The sequence below is a fragment of the Natrix helvetica genome, assembly GCF_964273705.1.
Source record: "Natrix helvetica genome assembly, chromosome: 2".
Classification (NCBI taxonomy): domain Eukaryota; kingdom Metazoa; phylum Chordata; class Lepidosauria; order Squamata; family Natricidae; genus Natrix; species Natrix helvetica.
In genome coordinates, this window is record NC_138552.1 from 65182767 (window position 1) to 65197873 (window position 15107).

The following is a 15107-nucleotide window of genomic DNA, read 5'->3' on the forward strand; positions in this document are numbered from 1 at the left end:
CTCTTGTTTGCTTACTGTTAAGTGTACACAATATTGAGTCTAAGTTATGTTGTAAATGTACATTTTCCATTACTTAATACAAAGTATTCTATTATTCAAGGAAATTGTTCTGCATTGCCTGTTTTGATTACTGCAAAGCTTTTTCATGAAACATTAAACACTTTCTAACTGCAGTTATTACTCTGCAAATATTGATAATTGATTTAGCACTCTATCTTTTTGTATAGTAATTTAAAGAAGTAATTTTAAACTTGAATGATCTATTTTAATAAAGAAGTAAACATATTACAAAGAAATAAAATATGCCTTGTGGGTAGGATTTCATAAATATTTTCCTTACAGATAATCCTCACTTAGCAACCAGCACAATTGGGTTCAGGGACTCGGTTGCTAAACACTACAATTGCTAAGCAAAGTATCATAGGCCCATGATGGATTTACTATATCATTTCCCATTTGGTTATATTAAGCAAGTCACCATGGGTTATTAAGTGGGACATCATGTGACCGCAATTTATGATTTTAAATGCCCACTGGTTGCCAAGCACCTAAATGTAGATCATAGGACGATGGGCATGGTTGTAAATGCAAGAACCAGAACTGCAATAGTCATAGATGCGAGGACTGGTCATAAAGTTAGAGTGCAGCTGTAACTTCAGATGGTTCATAAACAGGACAGTTGTTATGCTTTCAGAAGTCTACCTATATTAGTCATATATACTATGGTAATAGCTATTAAAGCATTTAAACCAGGCCTGTCAAACTGGCAGCCAGCAGGCTGGATACAGCCCATGCAGGCCACACCCACCAAGGCTCCACAAAGGCAAAAAAAAATCCCAATACATCATGATACTGCCTCCGATGCGATTGGGTTTGACACCTCTGATTTAAACCACTGATTTATAGCCTTAACACAGTTTGGATACTAACTATAACAGGTTGTTTGATTTTTTTTCCTTCGCATGGTACCAGTGGTGGGTTCCTGCTGGATCGCACTGGATCGCGCGCGCTCCCTTTCAGCGCTCCACCTGGCTTGCGCGCTCCCTTTCAGCGCTCCACCTGGCTTGCGCGCTCCCTTTCAGCGCTCCACCTGGCTTGCGCGCTCCCTTCCGGCGCTGAAACCGGAAGTACAGTTTTGCCCGGCCCTGGCGAAGCAACGACGCCTGCCTGCGCTCCACCAGCTCGGCTGGGAACGGAGATGTTTCCTCAGCGGAGCGGAGCCGCTCCGCTGAGGAAACATCTCCGTTCCCAGCCGAGCTGGTGGAGCGCAGGCAGGCGTCGTTGCTTCGCCAGGGCCGGGCAAAACTGTACTTCCGGTTTCAGCGCCGGAAGGGAGCGCGCAAGCCAGGTGGAGCGCTGAAAGGGAGCGCGCAAGCCAGGTGGAGCGCTGAAAGGGAGCGCGCAAGCCAGGTGGAGCGCTGAAAGGGAGCGCGCGCGATCCGGGAGGAACCCACCACTGCATGGTACGTATACATTATCTAGTCATTGTACTTTGTAAACCAAGACTTAGTATTAAGTGTGTAACAGTCACTCTGGCTTAGTCAATAAGTCAAAAGTTAAACAATGTTGTATATAGCTTGACCATTGGCTGTGATATGCAATTTAGAACCATTATTATATATAAACCATACTGAAGACGTGAAACAAGAATAGTGATGTTAGCGTTTTAGAAATACCGGAAGTTGAAAATTGGGAGAGACTAGGATGGTGCCTTCCTTTAAGATGGAATGCCCTTTCTGTGTCCAATTTAGGCAGTGAAAAACAAGCAGATATCTATGCTTCTTATGGATTATTTCATTCTACTGACCAGCCCTTTGGGACAAAATTTCAAGATTCACAACATGTACCTTTGACTGCATGAGCTTAATCTTTCAGAAGTCTTTCAGGAATCGTTGTATTTTAACACCTTGCCTTTTAAGAAAGCCAGGTATTCCCCTCAAATTATGTAGTATTCTTTCAGTCTGCAGTAGTAGCTTGGTCTTTTCTTTTTCTGAAAGAAAGGAGGTCAAAGATATAGTGATCACATTTAATGCTATTCTATATTGGCTGTCATCCCTGTGAAATTCAAAAGCTTTTCATTTAGTAATGACAAAGCTCATCCAACTTTTCATGTAACCGTCAAAGGACAACAGTTACTCAGTGGCTTTGTACAGACAAGTAACAGTCACCTAAACTATGACAAGGCTCACACAACTTCTTTCTTCCTTGGATTGGTTGGCACTTTGGGGAACCATTGTGCCTAGCTGTGCCTTGCAGCATGTGCCTTACGTCTTGCGGTAGCTGGATGCAGACCTAGCCCTACTGTACTACTGGGAGGAGCAAGATTTTACTACTGAGAGGGACAAGATTTGATCTTGCTGAAGAAATATGTCATATCTGAGAAGTACAGAACTTGTAAGTTTTCTGGAGCGCAACTGCAATGTTATTGTGTACTTTAAAAAGACAACAAAATTATTGAGTCTGTTTCATAGTAATAGAGATATGAAGAGATTAAAAAATAATATGAGTGGTTTTTAAAAAAATTACACCCTGAAATTCTTCCACACGCTACACTTAGCATCTTAAGTATGCTGCAACTAACATATTACTATTATCACTTGTTTGAAACAGAAATGAGCCTTAGGCATAAAAAATAAATATGCAATATTTGTGTGTATTTAAGGACTATTGCCTACTAGACTATTAAAATAATAATAAGTAGATGATAGATTGATGCAGAATTTTAAAAGCATTATTTTAAACAGTTATATTTTGTGGAATTGGGACCACATCCAGTTTTCTTCTCCCATGTAAGCCTTTGACTTACAACAGTTCGTTTAGTGACCGTTCAAAGTTACAATGGCACTAAAAAATATGACTTAGGACTTTTTTTCCACAGTTATGACATTTGCAGCATCCCCATGATCATGAAGTTTGGCAACTGGTTCATATTTATGATCATTGCTGTGTCACATTGGAGTCATGTGATCACCTTTTGCAACCTTCCAGCTGCAAAGTTAATGGGGAAGCCAGATTCACTTAGCAATCAAGTTACTAATCAACTGCAGTGATTCACTTAACTGTGCCAAGAAAGGTTGTAAACTGGGGCAAAACCCACTTTACAAATCCCTCACTTAGCCACAGAAATGTTGGGCTCAATTGTGGTTGTGAGTCGAGAACTACCTTTACTACACAAAATGAATGAAAACTTTTCCGCAAAAAAAAATCAGACAACCACCAAATGACCACAAACAGATTTTTTTAAAAAGCTAACATTATGCTTCCTTCTACTGGTCATCTTAATTTTTGCAGGTCTCTTCAATATTTATAGTTCATTGAAAGTGATTTTTCAACACATAATGAGTTACAATATAACCAAAGCAAGGAGGTTTATATTATATTATCCAACAACTTTCTGAATGATCAATTAATTGATCATTACCACCATAAATAACATTCCCATTTCCCTCTGAATATTCTGGGGTAAGATTTATGTACACAGCATCTGAAATATAAAACACATCAGGTGAACTCTGTTTTATAAAAATTAATGTAATCAATATGTTAATCTTTACATTGAAATAAAAGGGAATTTTGAATACTTCATTCTCCATTTCCCATATCAACCTTGCTGATCTTCAGTACATTTCTCTGTATGTCCCCCATCTATCTGAATTACTGAATTAAATATTAACAGAATAAAGGAGCTGGAAGGGACCTTGGAGGTCTTCTAGTCCAACCCCCAACTCAAGCAGGAAACCCTGTAACATTTCAGACAAATGGTTGTCCAATCTTTTCTTTAAAACCCCCAGTGTTGGAGCATGCACAACTTCTGGAGTCAAGTCAACCCACTGATTAATTATTCTATCAGGAAATTTCTCCTTAGTTCTAGTTTGGTTCGCTGCTTGATTAGTTTCCATCTATTGCTGCTTGTTCCGCTTTCAGGTGATTTGGAGAATAGGTTGACTTCCTTTTCTTTGTTGCAGCTCCTTAGATATTGGAATACTATTATATCACCCCTCATCCTTTTCATTAAACTAGAGATGCCCAATTCCATTCTTTGTATGTTTTAGCGTCTAGTCCCATAGTTAATCTTTGTTGCTCTTCTCTGCACTCTTTCTAGAGTCTCAACTTCTTTTTTATATCATGGCAACCAGAACAGGTTGCATTATTTCAAGTGTGGTTTTACCAGGACATTATAAAGTGGTATTAACACTTCTTGTTATCTTGATTCTACCACTCTGTTAATGCAGCCTAGGATTGCATTGGCTTTTTTGGCAGCTGCAGCATGTTGCTGGCTCATATTTAAGTGATTGTCCACTAGGACTCCAAGGTCACTCTAGCAGTTACTACTATTGAGCTAAGTACCATCTATTCTATACCTGTGCATTTGGTTTTTCTTGTCTTAAGAACTTAACTTTTCTCACCATGTAATTTCATTTTGTTAGATAGGGGTAGGGATCAATGTCTGTTGAGATCCTTTTGTACCTTGAGGTTATCTCCTGGGATGTTGTCTATTCCTGCCAGTTTGATGTTATCTGCAAATTTGATGAGTTTGCCTTTTATCCCGTGTAAATATTGATGAAGATATTGAAGAGTACTCAGCGTAAGACAGACCCTACTGCACACTTTCCTCCAAACATAATATAAAATTATTTAAAAATAAAATTGAAGTTATGAGCATAATGCATAATGACAAATGCCATAGGTCTTTTGCCCTTTTTATGATAATTTAACTAGTCTTGTATTATACTTTCCATTCAGTAGTAGTAGTTCTTATGTGTACACCTTCCTTTCACATTTAGAGTTCATGGAGACTCCTAGATCTGGATGAGAGTTTAATAATATATTGATACTGGTATTAGGAAATACTATTGTATTTGTATACTGTATATCAATATACAGATAACTATGTACTGACATCTGTGAGCATTGTTGCAACTAGAAAATGAAGCATTCAATTTATTCCATGGTTATTCCATGTTACTGCAACACGTTATTGAATCTGTGATATGAGCTATCCTTTACAACTATGACATTTGCACTGCAGTGCCAAATAATTATTTTTTGTACTATGGTCTTAATATGAATAGTTTAAAGCCCTTCGTGGTGTAATTACAACTTTACTGTAGACTTTGGAGATTATTGATCTTATTCTGCAGATAGGGCTTGGGCTTGCCCATTGTTGGTTTACTAACAGTTCTTGCTCAGATGTAATCTCAAATGCAAACAATAATTTATCTGTTTGATTTTCAAGGGTCCCCAGATTTGGCAACTTTAAAACTTGTCGTCTTCAACTCCTAGAATTTTGGGAGTTGAAGTCCACAAGTCTTAAAGTTGCCAAATTTGAAGACCTCTGAGTTAGTTGTTAGAGAGTTGTAAACGAACAAATTGCTCCATTTGTTTTCCCCCCATAAAGGCTTCTGAAAAATAAGCAATTTTTAAATAAACTATCTAGCGCTTTTTTGTATCAGATGTACCAGTGCTTGTTCAACGTTTGAAATCAACTTGGTGTCTCAGCATGACTAACCAAAAAAAATGCAGAAAGTGCTTGTGGTGCGTGGGCAGGCACCACTTCCACACACCGGGAGTTAAGATCATTTTTGTGATCCTTTTTCAAGCGCCTTTACAATTCGGCCTGGTTCCACACGCGATGGTGTTGCTAAGCGTGTTTGCGGTCGGGCGGGTGTAGTTTTCTGCCAGAATGGCACAAAAAAGACACACAACAAAACCGGAGGCCAGGCAGTGACCAAAATCTTCCATTCTTCCCAGGAGGAACTAGGCCAGGCCGAGGTTTCAGGGAGGCTCCTAGACTGGGCAAAGGCCCTTGGTTGCAGTGCGAGGTGGCCAGCGGTTGGCAAGGAGGGGCTCTGTTTGCTTCCTTCGCCCAGCCAATGGCCGCTTCTCGGTGCGAAGCTTTCGAGAGCTGCCTCCTTGGCTGAAGAAAGGGGACGCGTTAATGATTGTTGGGAAAGTATTCGTCGGCGCCTTTGACAGAAGCGGAGGCGCGTTCGGAAAAGCTGGGACGCCCGACGCGCGCTCTTGAGGCCCCTTTGCAGGCAAGCGCGGCGGGCCGACGTTTGGGAATTGCTCCTTGGGCCGAACAAATCAGGGGGATTTGGAGCTGGAGAAAGCGCGCGGGAAGGACTGGCGGCCCTCTGGAAGCTGCGTGTTGAAGAAAGAAGCTGCAGTAAACTCAGAGGGGGAAAGGCTTAGGTGGAAGAGGATCTTGTGGCGCCTTTTTTCGAAGCGCCCCTAGCCCTGGCGTTCGAGTTGGCGCTGCTTTCTCTCCCCCCCCCCCTTGAAAGCAAGAGTAGGGACGTTGCAGTTAGTACTCCGAGGAGGGAGGGAGGGAGAGATTTTGGAGTTTCCGACCGCGGCTGCAAAAGTCAGCAGCGACCTCCGCAAGCAGCCATTTCCAGCAGCTCCGTACCGCTGCTCGCCCAGTCCCTGGTTTTTCCGGTTGAATGTTGATAAACGGAGATGAACGCCGCCAAGCGCTTGCCCTTCTGCGCGGAGTTAGTTAAAGGTAAGCAAGCAGCGGAGCTTTAAAAAGGAAAGGCGGGGGTGGAGAATGGCTTTCCCCTATGGTGCGTTTAAAATTCTGACTGAACAGGCAGAAGTTTTCCGCCAAGTGGGGAGAGAGGCCAACTATAAGCTCACTCGTTGTGGGTTTTCAAGTTCTTTCCTTTGATGCAGGGTAAACGGTTTAAAACAAAACAAGGTGCCGCAGGTATTTTGCACAACAAAGAACTTTTTCTGCCTCTGTCTTTGTCGGAATTTAAGCCCTTTAAATCTTCGGAGTAAGTGGAATCGTTGTGTCTGTAGGGCTATTAGTCTGTTCCACAAAGCTCCCCAAAATTGCGAATCACCACAGCAGTTGCTGATGTGTCTATTGGCTTCCTTGCCCGCCCATATATAATTTTCTGTGTGCCATTGTGTGGGCAACATTTTTGAATTTGTTAGGATTTCCACATGCTGTGATATGTAAGCTTAAGTGCTTTTCAATAACTATTTATTTATTATAGATAGTTTTGTGCTTGTACTGTATGGTTGTAGCAAAACCATATTTACATGGAAATAATGTAACAAATCATGAAGCAGTCTGTGGAACTTCTTTATTCAGAATAAATGCATTGTTCAGTTTTTGTTTTTGTGCAATTTATAAAAGTTTCTTTGCTTTTAAGAGAGAGTTCTAAAAATATCTCTCATCTTTATGTTTTTTCCCCACTTAGATTTCAGACTTTTTCCAACCAATTAGAGCTGAATTATGTCTTAGCCGCTATTTTTTAATCTGTATTTCCTGCCAGACTTTCCTCTGTTTGAAAAAAATCCTAACAACTGTCACTGATAGTAATTTAAAATCTCTTAGTCATGGGAAGGATAGAATTGCAAGGCTGTGCCCCTTCTGCAGTTCTGCTTAGAGACCATGTTAACATAGTTGCGTTGTATTTAGTGTGTATGACTAAGCAACATGAATATATCTGCAAGAGACACTCTATACATGTAGTAGCTACCAACAGTGGACTTTTGCCATTCTTTGAAGCACTAAAAGTTTCCAACATGGAAATTGCCAAGATTGGAAAAAATGTGTTGACATTGATTGATTTATCTCACCTTTATTGTTTTTTTATAAATACCAAGACAGCAAACATATCTAATATAATAACATAATACTCCTTCCTCCTATTTTCCCCACAACAACCCGGTGAAGTAGGTTAGGCTGAGAGAGTGACTGGCCCAAGCTCACCCAGCTGGCTTTCATGCATAAGGTGGAATCAGAAGTCATGCACTCTAACGTCAATAGTATAATTAACAAAACAGTGCTTTGTTTATGAAAGAAACTTACAAACGTACAAGTTTCTAACCTGGTGATTTAACCATTGACCAAACTTTTACTGCATAATTCTATTTCTAACGTGTTAGGAAGTGATGCCAGTAATTTCAAAAGTATCCCATAAATACAGCTGAATTGTAATGTTCCTTCACATGATTCATGTAAATAATTATCTTAATGTTGCACAGAAAAGGATTGTAGTTTCAGTGAGATAGGTAAGAGTTCTTTTTGACAACTCAGGTTATGAATTTGAATTTCTTATATCCAAATTTAACAGTTCATCCTCTATGCCACATTGAATAGTTATTAATGCTTATACTGCAAATTTTCTGAAAGCATCAGATTCCGAATAGAAGTTTTTATTTTTGCTGTTGTATAACTTGGCTAAAAAGAAACAGATAAATCTATCAACCCATTTTCTACAATTGTCTTTGTGTTCATTATAAATACAATTTTGGTGTTTTTGTTTTCAATTTCAGATCGTCTTTATTTTGCCATTCTGTTCCATAAACCAAAAAGCGGTAGTACAAGTACACACTATTTCTGCATAGATGATGAATTTGTGTATGAAAAGTAAGTATAATATTATTCCCTTTTTCTGCAAGACAGAAATAAAAAATAAGAGCAACAGCATATATAAAAATACATTGCGAAGTTTTCTGATAAAATAAATATAATAAGTATCTAGTCTTCTATCATTGGCCAATTGTGGTCAGTTAGAAATCTTTGATTCTAAAAGCATCGTTTATGATACACATTATTTGTGTATAGTAATCACATAACCTTATTTATCATAAATTTTACTCACATAGTTTGTAGGCCCTCATTACTTGTGACAAGGAATATTGGTGTGATTTCATTGTACTTTAGGGTGTGTGTGAGAGAGAGAGAGAGAGAGAATTTTATATATTTGATTATATGTTGATTGCTATGGTATATAACATCTTAGTCGATTAAAAATGGTTCAGTTCAACAATTGAAATTGAAACATGAAGTTTGGTTGATATTTTTTGCTTTGAAAAGAAGTTGTATTGAATTTGGAATAAAGCAGTCAAGTCTACTTTAAACTGAATATTCCTAGAATCCTGTTTTCTAATAAGATAGGAAATGCTTATTGAAAAACTACTAAAATGTAGTAAATTAGAAGATTTTCATATTTTCAAATACATGTTTTCAGAAATTTCTGCATCTGTAGATCCTTTATCAGTTAGATACAGTGAAAAAGTTGGTCAGTTAAAACAACAAGCCTATTGGTGTATATAGAGAGGCAGCGATTTAGAGATTCATTTAGTGACTGTTCAAAATTAAAAGTGCACTGACAATAGTGACTAATGACCATTTTTCACACTTATGACTGTTGCAGCATCCCCCTGGTCACTTGATTTGCATTCGGATGATTGACAACTGGTTCAATATTTATGACAGTTGCAATGTCCCAAGGTCATGTGATCAGCTTTTCAGTCTTCTGACAAGCCAAGTCAATGGGGAAGCCAGATTCACTTAACAACTGTGTTACTAATTCAACAACTGTAGTGATTCACTTAACAATTATGGCAAGAAAAATCATAAAATGGGCTAAAACTCACAACATATTTCTCACTTAGTAACATAAATTTTGGAATCAATTATGGTTGTAAGTTGAGGACTACCTATATCTGGGGTACTGCAAACATAATTAAAGAAATCTATCTTGGGTGGGATTATTTTGCACTTGCCTCCTTCCTAGGGTTGAGAGAAAGTGCCTGGGATGGGATTTGAATGCAAGGTCTCCCATTTTCTAGCCTGGTGCTTTAACCACTACACCAATCTGGCTCTATCTTGAGGGGTTGCATGGTTGCGAAGCATGAGGTGATAATATAGGAAGACAGTATGAGTATACTTGCTGTCTCAAAATATAGTGTTTACTGAAAAAACCACCTTAAGCTGATTGATTGCATTTCTGAAAAACAGAATATCAAATTGCTCCAGCATATTTATTTCCTTTCTCAATTTTTAAATTAAAAAGCAACAGTCAGGAGGACTTGGCAAATACTTAGGGAGTGCCATAGTGAATCATATGGCTCAGAAGAAGTAATTTTATAAAATTCAGTTGGAATAATTAGCAGCTAAAATTAGTGGCGGTGGAAAGGGAAGCAGAAAAGTTTACAATAAATAAGGAAATGTATTTTTGCTTTATTTCTTTGTAAATAAATAAAAGGAACCTGATTTATGTTCCTTTTATTTTAGTTCTACTGAGTACTAAATACTGGTACTAATGCTAAGTATTTGCACGACTTCTATTGCACAAATATTACTTAATTTATATGATGAGATTGCTTGAAGCTTGTTTAAAGCTTTCGTAGTACTGTATACATATTATTTTTCTAAATGAACATTATATAGCAGTCAAGAAGGCTCATTTGAAATAGAACTCATTATTGTAGAGTAAGGATCTAGCATCTGTATCCATCAATGTTGTCCAAGAACTGAAAAATGGAAAGCCAGAAGTGAGAAAGAGCATTTTAAGTTTTAGGTTTTTAACTTAATTACAGTATGTCCTTTCTAGAATACTAGGCCAAAAAAAGAAGAATTTCAAAGAGTTTAAGAATGGTTAAGATTTTTTTCTAAGGTGTAAACCTGGAAGCAAATTTATATATTTGTTTCTTTTAACTCTGTAAATATTGTGATGTTTTAAAATTATTATTGTATTTTTAACTGATCTGAAGCATGATTTATGTCGAAGAATCATGTTTCATGTTAAATGGAAGAATAATGGTAAATATCCATCTCCACAGTCTCCATTGAGTTGAGCTTTTACTTCTGGTAATTTCATAAACATTTCCATGTAGCTGTCTTAACAACAAAATGGAAATAATTTGCCACTGCATTCTTTTAGGATGGTTTTTCTGTTACTTCCCAGTCTAGCTTATAACTTAATGGTATTCCATCCAAGTATTAATCAGGTCCAGTCCTTCTTTGTTTCCAAAATCAGAAAGTTCAGTTGGGAAATACATTTTCTACTACAGAGGCTAAGCATGCTTCCTTGATTAGTTATTGTAATGAAAATACTTGAACAAGATCTGTGTTTCATAAATTTACACAGGGAAACTTGTGGCCTATCAAGCATTCTCTTACCCTCCAGATAAACGTTAATGTTAATGGCAGTGGAAATCCAGTACATCTGGAAGTCCCAAGTAGGGAATTGTGGCTTGGATTGTATATCTTTGAATGAAAAGCAGTTGAAATAAAGAGACGATCTTCTGTTGGAATACAGTATTCTCATTATTGGCCTCCAGAAATTACAAATATGGGAATGTGTAACATTGTTGCATTTATTACAAGTGAAAATGGTGTTGCAGTGTTATTTTGCTGGATAGACGCAAAAATATTTCCTAACTTTCCATGGTATTTCACCATCGCTTTAAGGAGAGTTATTTTTACAGAGATCAAAAATTTTGTATTTACCCTGAGACAGTTGAAATTATTGACTGGGTTGAAACTACAGACTTCAATTCATTTTAATAATATGAATCAGTTGAATTATATTAGAAAAGGCCTGCAGTCCAGAAAAATTGGTAGAAAACAATTCTAAGTGTCAATTCAGACAAGACCTGTTAAATGGTTTTCTCATAACATTTCACTCTGCTACCGGTAAGAGCAATCGGTTGTTCAGTTTTCAAGCTGTTTGAGCATTAGGCTGCCCGAGAAATTGTCATCTATATGGCTGAAATGTTTAGATGCTATCCTTATTCTAGTTCTCTCTAGTTATTTGGAAATTGTGGGAGTTGAACTCAACACATCTGAAGGAATACAATGGGAAAGTCTACTCTAGGTTTAGGGTTTTCTCAGTTGTGAAATGTTTTGCCCTAGATATCATTAATTGACTAAAAATATTCAAACTTGCATATTATTCCCAGAAAATATATCCATCATGGATGCGAAGCAAAACTATAAATAGTTCTAACTTAGGTATTGTTTGTTTGGACTGGTTTTTTCTCCCAACCATCTTATGTGACAGAGTTGATTGTAGAATTCTGAAAAGAAAATCTATACTTAAGCATCGTTCATCCATAAATTGAGGCATACCATTTGGGATATGTATACTCTGCATGACTCATGGACATGTTTCTTTGTATTCTCCTGAAGATCAGAATGGTACAAATGATGACCTGGCTTTATAATCTCACTTTTAGCTACTGTCATATTAGTTATTCCTTTAGTGCCTCTCTGTCATTATAACCTGCCATAAGATCCTCTAAATAGTATTTTCCCTATTTAGCCATGATTAACATTCTGATTTCTGCATCGGTAGATCCTTTTTCAATTGCATACAATGAAGAAGTGGGTCAGTTAAAACACCAAGCCTATTGGCATATACAGAGAAACAAGCTCCAATCAATGAATCATGCAGTCAATTAGCTCTCTTTTGTGAGTTGATACTTCAGGCTTACACTATCCTTAGTAGTCTGATCTATTTGCAGCATGTTATGTGTGTACTGTTGAATTAGTCACTTTTACATTTTAATTGAAGATATGCCTACAAAATGTTGCATTACCTATTCTAAAATGGTTTCACCATTTATTGACTTCATAATCTAGGAGATGTTGCTGACTTATTTGGCAATCTATGTAAAACTTGCAAGATTTTTCCCCCTCCCACCATTAATTAAATTGTGTTTCAATGGTTATATTGAAAGAGATGGGAATGTGCCAGTTATAATGCCTATTTATTAAAATCTTAAGTAGCTGAAGTGGGAGTGTGTTGAGAGAATGTGGTTTTTTTTTTAAACAGACATTTCAATAAGTTCTTTTTTTTCCCTTCCCTATCCTTCTCTTCTCCTTTCCCCTCCCTTTTTCCAAGCTTCTATGCAGATTTTGGCCCTCTCAATCTGGCAATGATTTACAGATACTGTTGCAAGCTAAATAAAAAATTAAAGGTAACATTTAATAGTTTGGTCATTCTCAGTTTCTTTGTAAAATGTTAGAGGAAGTGAACATTCTTTTCTATTTGTCGTATTTGCACTTTTTTATTATTGTATACTCCCCACCCAGAAGAAATAATAAAATGAAGATTTACAGTATTTGGGCACTGTAGTTACTCTACTGAAGGAGAATATGTTTTCCAGAAGAGTGGGAAAATACATGATCAGTTTTAGATTTTATTTCAGAGTATGAGTAATTTTGAATTCATGATGTGGCTAATGATTAAAGGCAGAAATGTAAACTTATAAAACTTGAAGTCCTAGTTATCAGGAGCAGAAGAAACGTATTGAGAAAAATGTTGGATCTCTTCCCTGGAATACATTGGAGTGGCTGATTATCAATATCTGGCTTTTAGTTACAGAAGGAAATTTCTTTACTATATTTTTAACAGCTTGTGCATATTCATAGTTATTCACATTCTTGAATATTTTAGTCAACTTATTATATAAAGCATAATACTGAAAATACAGTTCTTATATTTTATGGAAATGTACTTTAATGTATAAATAAATTGCTGGAATGAAATCTGTTCCCGTTTCATGATCCCTCTGAAAATGAAATAGTTTTTGGTTACTATGTTTGTTTTCATCAGTTGTGTCATAATGCAAATAAATAGCTTGTAATTTCTCTCTCTCTCTCTTCGTTGTAAATAGTCACATGCAACAGCTGACAGAGCTGCATGGTAACTAGCCAGTTATTTTCATGTGAAAGTAGTATCCATAATGTCAGTAATAATTGACACTACTGCAATATGTGGCATTCTAAAAACCACTGGAACTTCTAAAATCACCAAACATAATTCAAACTATTTTCCAGATGTTTTATGCAGCATCGAATTACTTACTATTAATCTATTAAAATATAATTTATATTTAAAAATATCAAAAGTACTTTGTATTATTGTGTAACAGTATATTTTAATTCAGTTTTTGAAATTCCATTGAAATATGAAAATCTTTTATTCAACATTCAGCTGTAGTTTTAAGATTTTCAGCTGAAGAGTTATTAGTATGGAATTCAAAAATATTGCCTAATTCTTGAATTCTGTTATTCAAGTTACTCTGCAAAATTTGCTTTCATGGTAATTATGCTTTCAGTGATCTAGTATTCTTTAAAACTGGCCTTTTTATAGATACACATCTTTAGGGATATAATCCCTGTATGTTCTAGGTTATGTCAGTATGTGTCTGTCCCTTTCCTGCTGTACATGAATAATGATTCCTCACAGGCAGGAAAGTAATTAATGCATCTTAAACCACTTTGTAAATTAGTTGGACGTTAAATCAGCAAAGTTGAGAAACATTGCTCTATAGTAATTTCATTCTACAATTGAGTCGAAAATGTTGAATGAACCAATTACTGAAGCATGCTGGAACCTTCTAAATTATTTCATTAAGCTAGTGGTTGTTTAAAATTTTGTTTCTTAAATTTTTTGCTCTCAGGATACCTTCCCAATTTTAAAAAATTATGAATGAAATAATGTTTATTTGTATGGATTATATTTATTAATATTTGCCATATTAAAAATGTAAATTGATATATTTGAAGGCTATTTGGAATCATTATGTGGAATTATGTAAAAATAATAATAAATGCATTAGATATTAACATAAATAAAATATTTCTCAAAAGGTGCTAATTTCTAACACAAAAAATAATGAGAAAAATGATGTTTTAAATTTTTACAAATGTCTTTAATATGTAGCAAATAATTCCAATTATGGTGAATTCCTGAGAGGGTCTTAGGAGGCCCCTAGGGGTCTTTGGACTACACTTAAAGGAACATGACTTAAAATATTAATTTGAATGTTAATTTTTTTTCTCTTGCTGTCCTTTTGTTATATATAAGAATCCATGTGCCACATTCTCTTTTTATAGTGGATGTTGTCATGGAACGACTTCTTAAATGTAGCAGCTCTGCATTTGACTATTTAAATTGTATTTGGAATATTTACATTCATTAATATATCTAATATTCAGGGATTAAAATTATAATTCTGTTCATTTCTTGATAGTCTTTTACCATGTTAAGGAAGAAGATTGTTCATTATTGTGGTCCAGATCAGAAAAAGCAAGCCAATGCAGCCTTCCTCATAGGCTGTTACACAGTAAGTATTTTAACATCTTAAACTGGCAAGGTTCGCAAATTTGACTTCTATTCAGTGTCAGAATTGGAAATAACTTTCAGCTTATTTGCTTTTTTACATAGTATATGAGTAGAAACATATTGTTCTGCGTTTAAAGATTGAAGAGTTGTGTTGTGCATTCTCTTTCATCAAGGGCGCTTCAGTATAAAGTCTCTAGATGTCACACAGACAGAACTTATTTT

General features: G+C 36.3%; 1 protein-coding gene across 2 annotated transcripts in view; it reads left to right on the forward strand.

Annotated features, from left to right (window-relative positions):
• Nucleotides 1-15107, forward strand: part of CDC14B (cell division cycle 14B) — a 53438-nt gene that overhangs the window by 15814 nt on the left and 22517 nt on the right. Inside the window, exons 1-4 of one of the 2 annotated variants that reach the window (XM_081940692.1) lie at nucleotides 5750-6508; nucleotides 8296-8389; nucleotides 12657-12732; nucleotides 14794-14886. In XM_081940692.1, coding sequence (XP_081796818.1) covers nucleotides 6463-6508; nucleotides 8296-8389; nucleotides 12657-12732; nucleotides 14794-14886 — 309 coding nt within the window. In that variant the 5' untranslated portion in view covers nucleotides 5750-6462. Of the gene's footprint in view, nucleotides 1-5749; nucleotides 6509-8295; nucleotides 8390-12656; nucleotides 12733-14793; nucleotides 14887-15107 lie in introns of those variants that run through there. The other variant, XM_081940691.1, reaches the window with a different exon arrangement.